This window comes from Pleurodeles waltl, chromosome 6, assembly GCF_031143425.1.
Source record: "Pleurodeles waltl isolate 20211129_DDA chromosome 6, aPleWal1.hap1.20221129, whole genome shotgun sequence".
Lineage (NCBI taxonomy): Eukaryota > Metazoa > Chordata > Amphibia > Caudata > Salamandridae > Pleurodeles > Pleurodeles waltl.
In genome coordinates, this window is record NC_090445.1 from 1567720815 (window position 1) to 1567735503 (window position 14689).

At 40.9% G+C, this 14689-nt stretch overlaps 1 protein-coding gene across 3 annotated transcripts in view; it reads left to right on the forward strand.

The window, feature by feature from the left end:
• The window catches only part of RGS3 (regulator of G protein signaling 3), an 805262-nt gene that overhangs the window by 223007 nt on the left and 567566 nt on the right, over positions 1–14689 (forward strand). For all 3 annotated transcript variants that reach the window (XM_069241285.1, XM_069241286.1, XM_069241284.1), the window contains one exon: positions 8456–8506. In XM_069241285.1, coding sequence (XP_069097386.1) covers positions 8456–8506 — 51 coding nt within the window. The remainder of the gene's footprint in view (positions 1–8455; positions 8507–14689) is intronic.

A 14689-nucleotide genomic window follows, 5' to 3' on the forward strand; every position in this document is an offset into this window, starting at 1 on the left:
CCTTAGGGGCTGTCCTGACTGGCCAGTGACTCCTCCTTGTTTTTCTCATTATTTTCTCCGGCCTTGCCGCCAAAAGTGGGGGCCGTGGCCGGAGGGGGCGGGCAACTCCACTAGCTGGAGTGTCCTGCGGTGCTGGAACAAAGGGGTGAGCCTTTGAGGCTCACCGCCAGGTGTTACAGCTCCTGCCTGGGGGATGTGTTAGCATCTCCACCCAGTGCAGGCTTTGTTACTGGCCTCAGAGTGACAAAGGCACTCTCCCCATGGGGCCAGCAACATGTCTCTAGTGTGGCAGGCTGCTGGAACCAGTCAGCCTACACAGATAGTCGGTTAAGGTTTTAGGGGGCACCTCTAAGGTGCCCTCTGGGGTGTATTTCACAATAACATGTACACTGGCATCAGTGTGCATTTATTGTGCTGAGAAGTTTGATACCAAACTTCCCAGTTTTCAGTGTAGCCATTATGGTGCTGTGGAGTTCGTGTTTGACAAACTCCCAGACCATATACTCTTATGGCTACCCTGCACTTACAATGTCTAAGGTTTGGCTTAGACACTGTAGGGGCACAGTGCTCATGCACTGGTGCCCTCACCTATGGTATAATGCACCCTGCCTTAGGGCTGTAAGGCCTGCTAGAGGGGTGACTTATCTATACTTGCATAGGCAGTGAGAGGCTGGCATGGCACCCTGAGGGGAGTGCCATGTCGACTTACTCATTTTGTTCTCACCAGCACACACAAGCTGGCAAGCAGTGGGTCTGTGCTGAGTGAGGGGTCTCCAGGGTGGCATAAGACATGCTGCAGCCCTTAGAGACCTTCCCTGGCATCAGGGCCCTTGGTACCAGAGGTACCAGTTACAAGGGACTTACCTGGATGCCAGGGTGTGCCAATTGTGGATACAAAAGTACAGGTTAGGGAAAGAACACTGGTGCTGGGGCCTGGTTAGCAGGCCTCAGCACACTTTCAATTCAAAACATAGCATCAGCAAAGGCAAAAAGTCAGGGGGCAACCATGCCAGGAGGCATTTCCTTACAGCTGTACTCCAAAATGTTTGGGCTTTCTGCTAGTCTTTGGTGGGCTGTATATTAACCGGCGTACTTTACTTACTTGTTTAATAAAAAATGTTGTTTTTAAAAGTAATAGCTGTGGCTAGACATTGAGTTAATGCCATGCAATTTGTGTGATACTTGTATCGTCATGAGATGGTTGTGACTATTTTCCTAAATTACTCTTGGAAACACAAGCCTTGCGACACCAGTGATAACAGATTATGTACACTACGGATAATGTTCAGTGAGCCCTCACTCTCCATGATCCAGAGATGAGGCATGTCAGTAAGAAGAGTGGGGAAGCCTCAGAAAAGTGTGGTAAAAACGACAAATTCACATATTCAATAGAAACAAGCGTTCAAGCTTCTAGGGAACACGTCTTGGTGTACGTTTTAGTGAGATGCTCTTCTAGGTTAGCTAAAACGATGCGAGTTAATAACCAGTATCCCATAAACAAAGACCCACGAGGTGACTAGATAGACCATTTTAATAGAACACGCTATAGCGGGGCGTCTTTGGGTGCTGAATGAGACTATCCTACTGTGTAGCGGAAGGGAGAGCCAGGTGGATTAAAACAGTTTCAAGGCTGAAGTCCACATGTGTACTTATGATATGGGTATTACAGAAGAAAGGGAAGTTTTTTTTTTTTACTCTGGCTTTAGGGTCTACGGTCTCACAAAAAGGTACATAGGCACCCCACTAATGTCATAATTTTACAATCTTGACTTGATACCATAAAAACAACTTCAGTTTTCTAGCAGTTGATCTGTAATCAGGTATGTTCCATGTAGGCAATGATGTGTCTAAAGCAGGTGAACAAATGTTATTGGTCCAAAGAGCAACCTTCAACCCTTTCCAGCCAATGTAAATTTCAAACCAGCAAATAATTATTTGTAATGTTTAGGGTTTGGTTTCTTCTTCACTCCCTCTCCTTGGTTGGGATTGCCTAGAACAGTGGTTCCCAACCTTTTGACTTCTGTGGACACCCCCACTTTATCATTACTGGAACCCGGGGACCCCCACTGAATCATAATTACTGAAAGCTGGGGATCGGTTAATATTATATAACTTTCTAAGCAGTCATGGACCCCCTGATGAGGACATTTTCCGGACCCCCCAGGGGTCCCCGGACCACAGGTTGGGAACCACTCACCTATAAGTACTGATGCTCTTTTGTGACTTCACGCTTGCCCTTCCCACCCCCACCCCCTCCACCGCACATGTTAAGGAAGCTGTGGGAAGCAAGGGACGTCTTTCGTTCATCTGACTGGGGCTTATAATGGAGTCCGCTAATTGAACCCTTATGCCTCCTTTGAAAACAACATTTTTTTTCTGCTTAAAAAACAGTGTTACCACTCAGCAGAATAAGAGTTTTCATGCATTTTTTATGTATGATTTTGGTGCAGGTGGTGTACCCAAGAATCGCCGATTCCTGTGGTGGAGCTCTCGTCACCTGCAATCACCACATCACAGAGACTGTCTGCCTCTCGATCTGTGCAGGCACCCGGCCCATCATTGGTCCCCCCACATGGGTCATTTAAGAGTTTGCCATGGGTCACAGATGGCAAAACTGTGGAATGGCTTTTCAATTCCTAGCCTCAGAAGTGACAAAAACAATTTAATGAGCAGAAGGTAAACTATGCCCTGAAGAGCACTTTACTTTCTGCAGCTTCTACTGGAACATTACGCTTGATTTAAAAAATAAAAATGCATTTAACAGTACAACACTCTTCAGAATATACTATAAAATTAACCAAATTATTATAATTTTTTTTTTTTAAATCTTGTTGCCATACTTATTCCGAATACTTGAATCACAAGCATTGGCAAAACCAATTTATATAGTGAGATTCTGTTTATTATTGAAAGGATACGCCACAAAAATTATAAGAAAAACATGACGATTAAACCTGGCATCATATCTTTGGTTTGGCATCATTGTAATTTGACTTAAAAAATAAAAATCATATCATTACAGTATTGGTCCATTATAGCCAGCAAGTGTACTTAGAACAGGTATAAAATCAACTTTTACCTTTATCACATGTCACAGGAAAACAGGCCTTTTACTGGTGCGTAGTAAAAGTGCTATTTTGTCTGAATTGTGGGAACCTGCATACCTACTTTAAACTAACAAGAATGATTAAAAATAAAAAATAAAAATAAAGAAAGGAAAACATATTGTAAATATAATGTAGTTTCTTACCATCTCTCGCAGTGAAGTGCTATTTTTAGGCAGACGTGCATGGGATTTCAGGTAAAAGGATGCCTCTCATAGCACATGGCAACCAATGTATTAGGTGGCCTTTTTGTGTAGCCATTTTAGTTAAAGTTTCATATGCATTAGTTTAGGGAACTAGGCCTGCTGCTGTGCACTTTAACCTAGATATATTTTATTCAGCTTCGTTTATTATTTTAGCAATAGCCACATTTGCGGTCTTGTTTTATTTCTCTCTCTCTAGCTGTTCTTTGCCTAGGTCAGCACTGCGTTCTTAAACAAGACATTTCTTTCACTCTGTGCTTTTCTCAAGGCTGCGTTAAGGTAGGTTGCCGGTAAACGTGGTAACGCTTTGAGTCTATTGTTCATAGAAACATACCCATCCTTACATAGGGACATTTTCTCAGAACATCAGCTGTTTTATTATAAAAACATTACTTTGACCCATGTACGTTAGAGGGAGATTCCAGCCAGATGACCACAACTGTATGCTGATTGTAGATTGCTTTGGTACAGCTGCTTATGTAGACTACAGGCCTCTTGCTCAGGTATGAGGGATGGTGTCTTCCCAAGGGAACCTGAAGGGCAGAAATAGAGCTTAACATGCTGTGCTGTAACATAGCCTAGGTAGGAATTATTTTAACAATTTTAGTGACAATATGGTAGCGTTTTTTTTTATGCTTCACTCTCCTTGTCACAGTTTTAATCCTGTCATGCTTTATCGTCCTAGTTATTGCAGTACATGCTTTATTATCTAAGATGCATTTGCTTCATTAAAACCTTATTGAAATATATATTGCCTCTGCCCTTGTATATGTGAGACTAATGTAAATGAGAGAAACGGATGCAATCCAAGTGACCACGATTTCCCTGAGAAGTCAATTGTGTCATGCGCTCAGCTGCCCAATCATCCCTGCTCTTGAATGGAGATGAGTCACTGCTGGTTAGCCGGAGCAAAACCCGGATTAGGCCGACGGGTGTCACCTGTAGTGGGTTCAGACTCAGTCTACCACAGTGCAAGTGATTCTGCAGCCCAAATCCAGTAGTCTCATTAGAATAATGAGAGCCTATGGGACAGACTGATCCATTGCTTCATTCTAAATGCTGAGGTACAATAGGTTACTGGATGTTGAACAGATCAAAGGATGAAGAGAGCTAACCCAAAGCCCCTCTTTTTATGTGTTTATTTGTTTTTATATTTTTTTCATTACTTGAGGGTGCCTAAGCAGCTAAAGATGTCTCTAGGCTACTCCTAATGATGGGTCTGAACAAAACAGTCACCCTTGCGATAGCTCCTTACAAGTGATCTTGCATCAAAAGTTGGTAAGAATGATGAGTTAATCTAAGCAGTAACTTAATTCATCTTCAATATATTCTCCTTATGGGTTACTACGGGCGGGCATGATCACTATTGTTTTTAAACTCTTTTTTTGTGAATCTCCTTGTGATTTATCAAAACATTTTCTCTGAGTTATTCAGTAGCTTTCATGGACATCAGTTATTGTATCAGGGTCAGGGTCATGTGGCATCGCTTGCTAGGACTGATGGTCAAGTCATATGATGTCACTTCCTATGATGTCATTGAGGTCAAAGGATATGTGATGACATTTTTGCTACCCCTCCATTTTAGTGGTTAAACATCCATGACTGATCTTGGAAGTTTAAATCTTGTTGATCGCTAATGAAGGGTGAACCCAGTGGATCTTTCTCTCTCTTCCTCTCTAATTATATATCTCTCTCTCTATCACACAAACAAACTCTCTTTCAGTGTTTGGGTAAGTGAGGAACTAATTTGCATAGGAGTTGAGCAGTTGTGGCATACACAGATCATTGTGTCCTAAATCCCGTGTATTTGTATTTGACGGTGTTAGAGGAAGTCTAATCATTGTGTTGTAAGCATGTTAGGCTCTCCTATACCTGGTACGAGGGCTAATCTCTATACAAGACAAATTAGTACTTCTCCCTAAACACACAGTTAAACTTCCACCTACATACTTACGCAAAAGGGACAGGGTGCCTAAACACATAAATGGTGCATGTATTTTTGTGGCTGAATGGTTAGGGCGAATCGTGTATAGGTATCAGATTTACTGATTTGTTCACACAGGCCCACAACCCCACATCACCAAACACCAGCCATTGAACAAGCACATTAATGAGGTGTAGTTTGTGTGTGTGTGTGTGGAATATTGCAGTGTATAACACAATAACTGACCTGAAAAGTTTATAGATTTGATTTGTTGTATAAAATAATATTTTGATACAAGTGCAAAATGGCTTTCGTATACATTAATGATTACAGATATTATACCTATATGTATGCGACTGAAAGGTTCTCAGAACTCTGTATTATTATGTTTCTTGCTGCTTTATTGACTGCTTGGCAGCATTTGAACAGGTACATCTCCATAGTTTATAGAGACAATTATGCTCAATTGGTATCAGTCGAATTTATCATGTACTTTACTTAAGGCTTGTATATCAATATATAGGTAAGACTGCTTTTGGGTGGGGACTGTATAGAGCCCTTTAAAATTCCAGCAGGGAATGGTTTTAATCGGAACTGTGTATCTGTTCCAGTTCATTGTAATGTGAAATTCCTGAGCTTTCGGAACTGAAAATTTCAATTCTGTTAAGGACACAGCGGTGAGTATTATGCTCATCTTTCTCCACATTACTCTTTTCCAGCAGCCTTCAACATTTAACAAAAACTACCTTTCCTGTGAACCACCAGGAAAAGAAACAGAAAAAAGCCTTAACCAATCAGAATGCATAATGTTCCTCTTTCGTCCTGCAACGTTGGCCAGAATATCTGCCATCATTACTCTTGCTTGGAACTCTCTCCCTATAGTAAAAGCAGAGCTTAATTTGTCAATAAAAAGGTGCCGGTGCCCAAAGCTCTCCTGTGAAACACACAGCTGATGCATTTAAATGTGAGAGCACAGAATACGGAGGCATACCCTGATACCAACTGTTTATCAAAACCATGAAGAACAAGGATACGTATGCCATACTAGGTCCTGAATGCTTGCACTGTGTATGCATCATTCATAGCCTTCCGTTATTCCAGGGTGTGACTATCGGGTGAAAATAAAATTGAAACTTTCCATTAACTAAAGCTATTTACACTCTGTGTTGGTACTGGATGTGAATAATATGCTCGTTCAAAGCTTATCCACCAAAAGTGATGCCTTAGCTAGGACTGGTTTAACATAAAACCTCTTAAACATTGAAAGTAAGAACCAGTCCGCTGCATTAATTGTCCTCAAGTCTCACCCCCACGGAGAAGGCTTTGGACGCCATAATCTTGCAGACATAGTCTACACCGAACATTTAAATATCTACGCTGGCCTCCTGCATTGTCCAGGGCACCCAGCTTTCTACGGTTGGAAAGGATACCCCCTTGAAGGACTTTCTTATAGAAATGAATAGCTATCATTCACCTGTGGGCGCAACTCCTCTTTCATGATTGCATAGGTCTTAACACACACAATTGGGCATTTTGTAAAAGGTGGCGTATGAAACCACCCAGGAGTTGCAATTTGCCATCCTGGAAATTTGAAATGCCAACCCATCTGGGGTATAAATACTGAGATGTCTAATGCTCAGACATTGGATAGTGTTTTGACATGAAACCAAACATGATACCATTGCCATCTTACCTGATAATTCCTTTCTGGAGAGATGCTCATTTTTCTGCAGCGAAAGGAGGAGCTCTAGAACCCTGTTAACATCACACAAGGGCGAACACCTCTGCCCCAGAGGCAAAGACAACTTAATACTCCTCATCCTCTTACTTACTAAAGGGTGTCTGAAGACGGAAGCTATTGCCTGGATGGACCCTCCTCGCCATCCAAATCCACTGTGAATCGTTATCCCAGTCTGGGGTGTATGACAGAGAGGCTATGCCCATGGGATGAGTGCCTGTTGACCCTGCAAATTCCCTCTCAGTTTCCAGGGTGGGATAGGAGAGGGATATGAAGGCTTTCTGAAGCCTGCCAAAGACGTCAATATACCACAACTGTCTTGTTTTAACGCTTAGCAGGCAGTTGCACTGGTGGCCCAGCTGTAGGTGGCCCCGGAGGTAGGGTTGCTCTAAGCTCAAATTTAGGGCTTCTGGAAAGATATGTTAATTGCATGACCTTTCTCTCCAGAGACTCGGTGGCAGAAGCCACCACATGGTGGATAGAGCTATTGACTACCTCACAGAACTCATCTACGGGGAGGATAGAAACCGATTCCTTCTCCATGTAGGTGTCTTCTGCCTCTTGTACCATGATGGGCTACACCAGAACTGTCTCAACTCTCTCAAAGCCTGCAACTTCTATCAGGCTTATCGTATGTTGTGCTGGAGAAAAGCCAGCTAAATTTTACGAGTCCTGTGGACACCTAGGTGAAAAAGAGGGGGCTTTGAGGAACACACCTGTGTATCTGGTACATTATGCACACTGATTGGTTGTAACATTTTCTGTTTCCTCCTGGTGGTTCATGGGAACGGTACTTTTTTATTAAATATTGGAGGCTGTTGGAGGAAAATAAAGGGGAGAAATATAGCATAATCCTTGCTGCCGGTCCTGACCTAGAGTTCCTTTAAGTTACATTTTATCCAAGGGTTAAAATATGTAAATTGTCTTAACACCTCGGCAGATGAGTTACTCCTTATGCATGCACACAACTTAAGAACCGTAATTGGATTACAATGTTTTATGTAGATTTAAAAATTCAGTACTGGGAAAAAAATGGATTTCCATATATAGAAATTCACAACTGGATTTTGGACTTTAAATGGTTTAAAAGGCTGTGAACAATGACTTTGTACCTTCTGGGAACATACGGTTGTTTATCGGATTTGAGCTATTTATTTTATTGGGGCAATTTTCTCATGTTTATGAACGGGTCATTTTAAACCAGATTGGTTCTGCCTTTTAATTTATTTAAAATGCTTTATGTATAAAAGAATGCACATTCCCTTGGACACTTTTACTTTCTGGTTCTGCCACTGCTCTCAGAATGACTCCGACAGTGTTTCACAGTTATTTTGCTTTGTAGTAGTTGTAATATATGCACGTTGAGTACACACACATTGACTTTTATAGCGGCTGTTTGTTTTTATTCAGCAAACATTATTTCTATAGCGCATACCACTGTGAGCAAATATGTTGACATTAATGTTGATCTCTTTTCTTGTTTTAGGTCAGCTTAAGCTATCTGTACATGCCCGAGCTCATGTTATTACACTACACAGTAAGTAGAGTATTTTATAACCATAAGTTGGATTTTCTTCGTATTGAAGTAGCATTTTTTTTTTTAACAATTAACCATTTGGAAAAGTGTATATGTATCATTGTTAGCTGTAAAATCTGTCGCCAAATTTTTACATAGCCCGCTGAAATGACGCATCGATCACCCAGATTCCTCAAATGTATTGCTTACTTAACTGCAGTCCAGGTGATTTTTAGTCCTGGCAAGTATATGCATATATAATTATGCATATGGGGCTTTCAGCCAGTCCTCTTCTCTCATTGGTCATTTGTTGCATCTTTCGTATTTTCATTCCATCCTCCTGCAGCATGGGAAATGGGTCAGTTGGCTACCTTCATTGTCAGAGACTGCATTCTGCTCTTTCACTAGGAGCACTTTAACTCACAAAGTAGTTGCCTTTAGTGCCTTTGCACTACTATGACAGTGTTTGCTTTTTTAAATAAAAAAAAATGCTTTAGTTCACTTTAAAAAAAAAATATATTAAGCACCTAGCAGTTCCTACAACAGTAAAGTTTTACAAACAAGCATTTTTGGAGCCAAAAATGTTAACAACCAGTGCCAAATCTATTGTCTTTGACAATTCTTGTTTTGTTTTGCTTTCATTCTATGCACTCTTCACCAGTTATAGGTTAACACCCCGAATGTAAAACTGCAGTAGAAGTAAGGAGATGAATGTAATCTCAGGAAATTAGAAAAGTACTATAACCCTCATCAAGTCCCTAAAAACATTTAGGGCCAGATTGACAAAGCTATTAAGTAGTTGCAAATCTTGCGATACACAAAATCACAGGCTATGCACCCTAAAAATGGCTGTTTTTCTGTTCAGTGAAACTGGTTTTGAAATCACAAACCCATTTCCTAATTGCAGAAGTTGTTTATCGGCTCATTTTTAAAAAGCAGTTAAGGGACATGAAGTCAACACCCCCTCCTAATTGCGAATCACCATTAGGTGTATCAGTAATTTGTGACCACAGTTTTGATCACCAGCCATTAGCAAGTTAGACTTCTCAAAAGAGGTGGTATCCCATTCTCAAGATGGAAGCTGTTGGATGGCTCCAACGTTGGCAATTGTGTTGGGTGGCCTCAGAGGGTGCAGGCAGAAACAGGATTTCTGTTTTTTAAAGCAGCACCTTTCTTTTAAGCAAGTGGGCTGTTTTTAAATAAAAAAAAGTTCCCATTTCAGTATCTAAATGCAAGGATTATGGTCTGCTTTTTTCTTTTAGGCTATCCTTTCTGTGTTTTTAGTCAATCACAGGGGTAAGCAAATAGTGACCTGCCTAATTAATATTCATTAGAGTGGGCTTTCTGTCACCCTTTGCGAATGGAGATTTTGTGAAGCAAACTCCTGGGACATGGGTCACATGACAATCTCAAAAACTGGTCTCCAATAGTGTGTTAGCAGTTTGCAACTACTATTTGCAATCTGCATAGTGTGGTATACTGCATGTACATAACTTTAGAGGCTCAGACTTGTTTGCACAATATAAAACTTTTAATAAAGGGCCTTAATTGTGAACAAGAGCAGCCTTGAGGAAATTCATACTCATCCCCGTGAGATCCTAATTGATAGTCATAAATGATGGAATAATTCCCTGGTTGGTGGCAGACCTTATTCTACTAGAATATTTTGTGAATTTTCCCTCAAAATTACTTTTTACAACTACGGATTTTATGTGAACCTAGTGGTAAAAAATGTTGTAAAATGCAAAAAAAAGCTTGATGTTTCGTGGAAGGGTGGCTAAATCTCCATAGAGATTTTAGTGTTCTTTAATTCGGAACAATAGTAGGGGATGAAATGGTTACATGCTCATAAACGTTAGAATAATTTGAACCCCGAACACGTTTTCCACAAACTACTTTGAAATACAGAGAAAGCTTGTTTATTTTCAAACGTTTCTAGGAGAGTGGCTAAAACTCTTTAGACATTGTTGTTCTTTCACTTGGTGCAGTAGTAAGAGATTAAATGATTACTTGTTAGTGTTGGTTCTGCGTCATAGTGATCTTTATTGAAATGGTGAAAGTTTGAATGATTCCCTGCTCAGGGTGTAGACCACAGCGAACACGTTTCCCACCCATTTTCTCAAGGAGAATGACCAAATCTAACTTGCCAGTATTAAAAAAGCCAGACTATAAAAAGCCTGACTTTTCTGGGGGTTTTTTTCGTGGATTTTTTTTATCCTGAATTTATATTCCTCTACTGAGAAAAAAACACTAGAAAACTGTGTTGCAGAATCTTATTCTTAGACCGCTGCTAAAACAGGTGTTGAACTAAACGAAAAGGAAGCTCTGATAGGCAATCCATTAACCTGATGCAAGCAAATGTTGCCTGTGTCTTTAAAACGTCTAGCTGTTTCCATTCACAGCATGCACTGTACTGGATGTTAACTTAAAACCAACCTTTTTTTTTAGGTCGCGTGTGCAAGCGCTCTGGCCTGTTGTAATCTATCTGTGGGCTTTTAACCACGTCCACCACACTCCCATTGCTATCATTTGTTCATGGGCTTGCCTTTAAAAAATCCTTTATCATCATTAGTAATTGCTTTATGTTTGTCCCTCTGTAGGGCAGTTTTGTTTCCCGGCTTGGCCAGCGACCCTATTACTGGGATAATTGCACAATTTCTGATATGTTTGACTGCGAGCGAACTTCTTTTTCCTTTTGATTCTCCTTTCTGCTCATGGTGGCCATGGCGCTTTGAATCAGTTCGCTTATGTCAACTGTTTTACTTTTCATTTTCACTTTATGTGGCAATACAAGTCTAGTTAGGAATTTACAGCGCTAATAGCTCTAACTCGAGCAAACACAAGACTCGTATTGCAAATGCTTTTTCTGCCTTGTGAGAGTGTATACTGAGAACACTGTAAATGTTTTTTAACATCCAATTTCCACATTTTGTTCTCTGAGAAGCATTTAAATAATTTCTTTGGCTTCTCTACCAACATTTATTAATCAGGATGCCTGTGTATTTTTTGTGCAGAAAGAAGTAACTTCAGATCCGCATCAGGTCTGAGTGATCTGCCTTTCAGGTTCACTTTCTACTGATGATTGTGAATTTGTGTGAAGATGTCAAAGGACATTTAAAAGATTATGAGGGAATCTGATTGTGCGGCAAATTTGAGGACATAAAGGCCAAGCAGATAGCAAGAAGGGTCTCCACGTTTGTTCTTGTTCTACTGCAACTAAACACTCAGCCCCAAAAGTCTCCTAAATGGTGATATTCAGGAAGAAAACGTCCAGAAAGGAAGGAGAACTGAGGTATCATCATTCTCGCCACTCCCATTGCTGTCAATCCCACTACTAGTGAAGGAGATCTGTGTCAGTCAGAGGTATGGTTCCACCATCCTTTCCGCTGGACATTGGATCTTTATCAAAGTTGACGCTGAAGCACCACCCTTTGGTGACAGTGAGGTATTTGACTTAAAAAAAATTCCACTGGCCTATGTCATATCACTCAGTCATAACATGCTTTGCTGCTGAGATGACAATCGAAGTTAAGACACTAGACATTAAAGCATTACATTATTTCACTCAGGGCGTGGTCAAGAGTGTCTTTGCTGCATCTTCCGTAGCAGAAGTATCATCAATAAGGAAAAGACACATTTTATCCCAGAATGTGACACCAACCCCTCTTGGGCTCTTCTATTTTACTATACCAGCAGAATGTCCGATTCAAATGCTGTTGAGACCATTGAGCCTACCTCCACTGAAAAGCCCAAAGGTGATATTTTCATGTCTCTGATCAGAATGAGGCCTACGTCTCCCATGAAGTCACCTCGGCCTCCATGTTCACTTTCTGCACAATATTTACCACGAGGATTGCCACTGTCCATGGAAACATAGATTGGGGAGATCTCCTTCACGATTTCTTTGGAGGTCATTTGGATGGGTTCCAGGTACCTCAGCATTATAAGCAGCAACATCTTTTGCTTGATTGCCAGATAGTTTCTCTTGTGAACAGTATCACCATGTTCCAAGATGTCATAGGCTGAGGTGCTGTAAAGATCCTCATACAGCCGTCTTGTTATGATGGAGTCTTTACCACCTTGCTCAGCACCTAGACCATTACTTCCCCTAGTGTCCAGTATTTTGAAGCTACCAGAAAATATTTTTTTGACTCTGGCAACTACTAAGCTGGAAGCAACTCACCTCCTAAAGAAGGACAGATCTCAGGAAGAAGACCGATTTTCCACACCTTGATCCTGGGCAAGATTCAAGGAAACATCTGCACCTCACAACAGGGGAAGCAATGGAATGGAATGAATACTGCAGGAAAAACATCTGTGGTACTGGTGGCTCTGCAATTAAGGCTGGCTGTGCTACTGCCCTGCTTAAAAGATGTGACTTGGCACTCTTGGAGACCATGCAAATGTGTGTTGAGGATCTACAGAGAGAAAGACATGATTTCAACTAAATCTTTACAGAGGGTCTTCTGATTTCAAATCCAACCATGTGTGCTGCCATAGATTTGACGGGATTGGTATTATCAATGTACTGCCATGGAATTACTCTGAAGAGGGTATGCTGGTTGCAACTGACATTTTTAAAACCAGATACCCAGCTGAATATTCTCAAACTTTGATTCTTTGGATTCCCCCTATCTGGCCAACATACAGAGGAGGATAAGAGTTGCATGAAGATTGAAAGAGAAATCTTGATAGCAGTGGGGCTTGATAAAAGAAATAATTTACAAGTCTTAATGCTGCAACAAAGTCTGCAGATACTGTCAGGCTGTGGGTTTAATCCCCTCTATAGCTGTATCAGCCATATCTGTAACACCACCAACTACAGCAGAGATACTCCTGTGAACATAAATGAGTGGACTATACAAGGTCTTTGTCAGCCGCCCTCCAACGTCTTTGGAAGGCATTTATCCAACACCAGGCAATAATGTGTTTGCTCTCCCCTACTTGTTCTCCACTCCAGTGCAAATTGTAGCTCACAACACCTAAAAGAGCGGCAAAGCATAAAAATTTACAAATGGGTCATCACAATTGTGCAGGAAAGATACTTGGTTCCATGTTCTAAATAATTGCCGCTGCCTATACTCCGGCATCAATACCATCTCACCAGTTTGCCCACCTACACAAGGAAACAACTACATTATTAGAGGAGAAAGCAATAGAACCAGTCCCCAAAGGGGGAAAGGAATTTATTCAAGATATTTCTTAATCAAGAAGAGAAGCCCAAAGAAGGATTTCATACCCATTCTAGCCCTATTCCTAGCCAACAAGTGGATCAAAAATTCCTATGCTAGCATTACATACGTTTTTCTGTGTCTGAGAAGAAGGGACTTGAATGTGTGCGATCGGCCTCCTGGATGCATATTTCCACATTCAAATAGTAAAGAAGCGAAGGTGTCTTTGTGTTTTGGTAAGTTATACATCTTTCTATGCTGTTCTCCTCTTTGGTACGAGTGCTCTTCATACATTTTCTGGGGCAATAAAACCAAAGGGCAGAGTTTTTTTTAGTAGATTTATAGAAGAAAATCATGAATGGGCTGTAGATGATGAGATGTTGCTAGACATCATCTTGTCCTGTGGTTTCCTACGTTGATGTTTTAGCCACAGCGCTAAATGAAAAATGCTGAAGCTTTGCCTTTAGGAGATTTAAAACCAGGGTCTCTTGACAAAGTCCTTTTGATGAATTGTTCAGTAGCATTTCAATACACTTACCCTCCCATTCCTCTAGTACCAGCAGTAATTCTCAAATGGAGGAGCTTCAAAGCATCTCTCATTCTAACCACGACATGTGGCTCAGGCAGTTGTTTCAGAATCTTCTTCAAATGTCTCTAGCCTCACATAGGAGTCTGTTGTGCAACTCTAACCTGCTGTCCAATAAGAAATAATTTTGCCAGATCTTCTACATATGGCTAAAACTAAAATGCAAATCGCCCTAATAACCCAAGACAGGAAAAGTTCAACACAAGTCTCCTTTTTCAAACCTCTGTAGTAAAAGGCTTTCCTGTGGGCTTAAGGAAAGTCTGCCCTCCCAAAAGAGCACATTCACTTCTGTGGGAGTTAAATGTTGTACTCAGTAAATTAATGGGCCCTCGATGCATACCCATTCACAATTCTTCATTGCAGAATCTATTTTGGAAGTCTGCCTTCTTAGTGGCCATTACTTCAGCTCATAGGGCTTGCTTAGCTGTAGAGCTCTTTACAATTTTT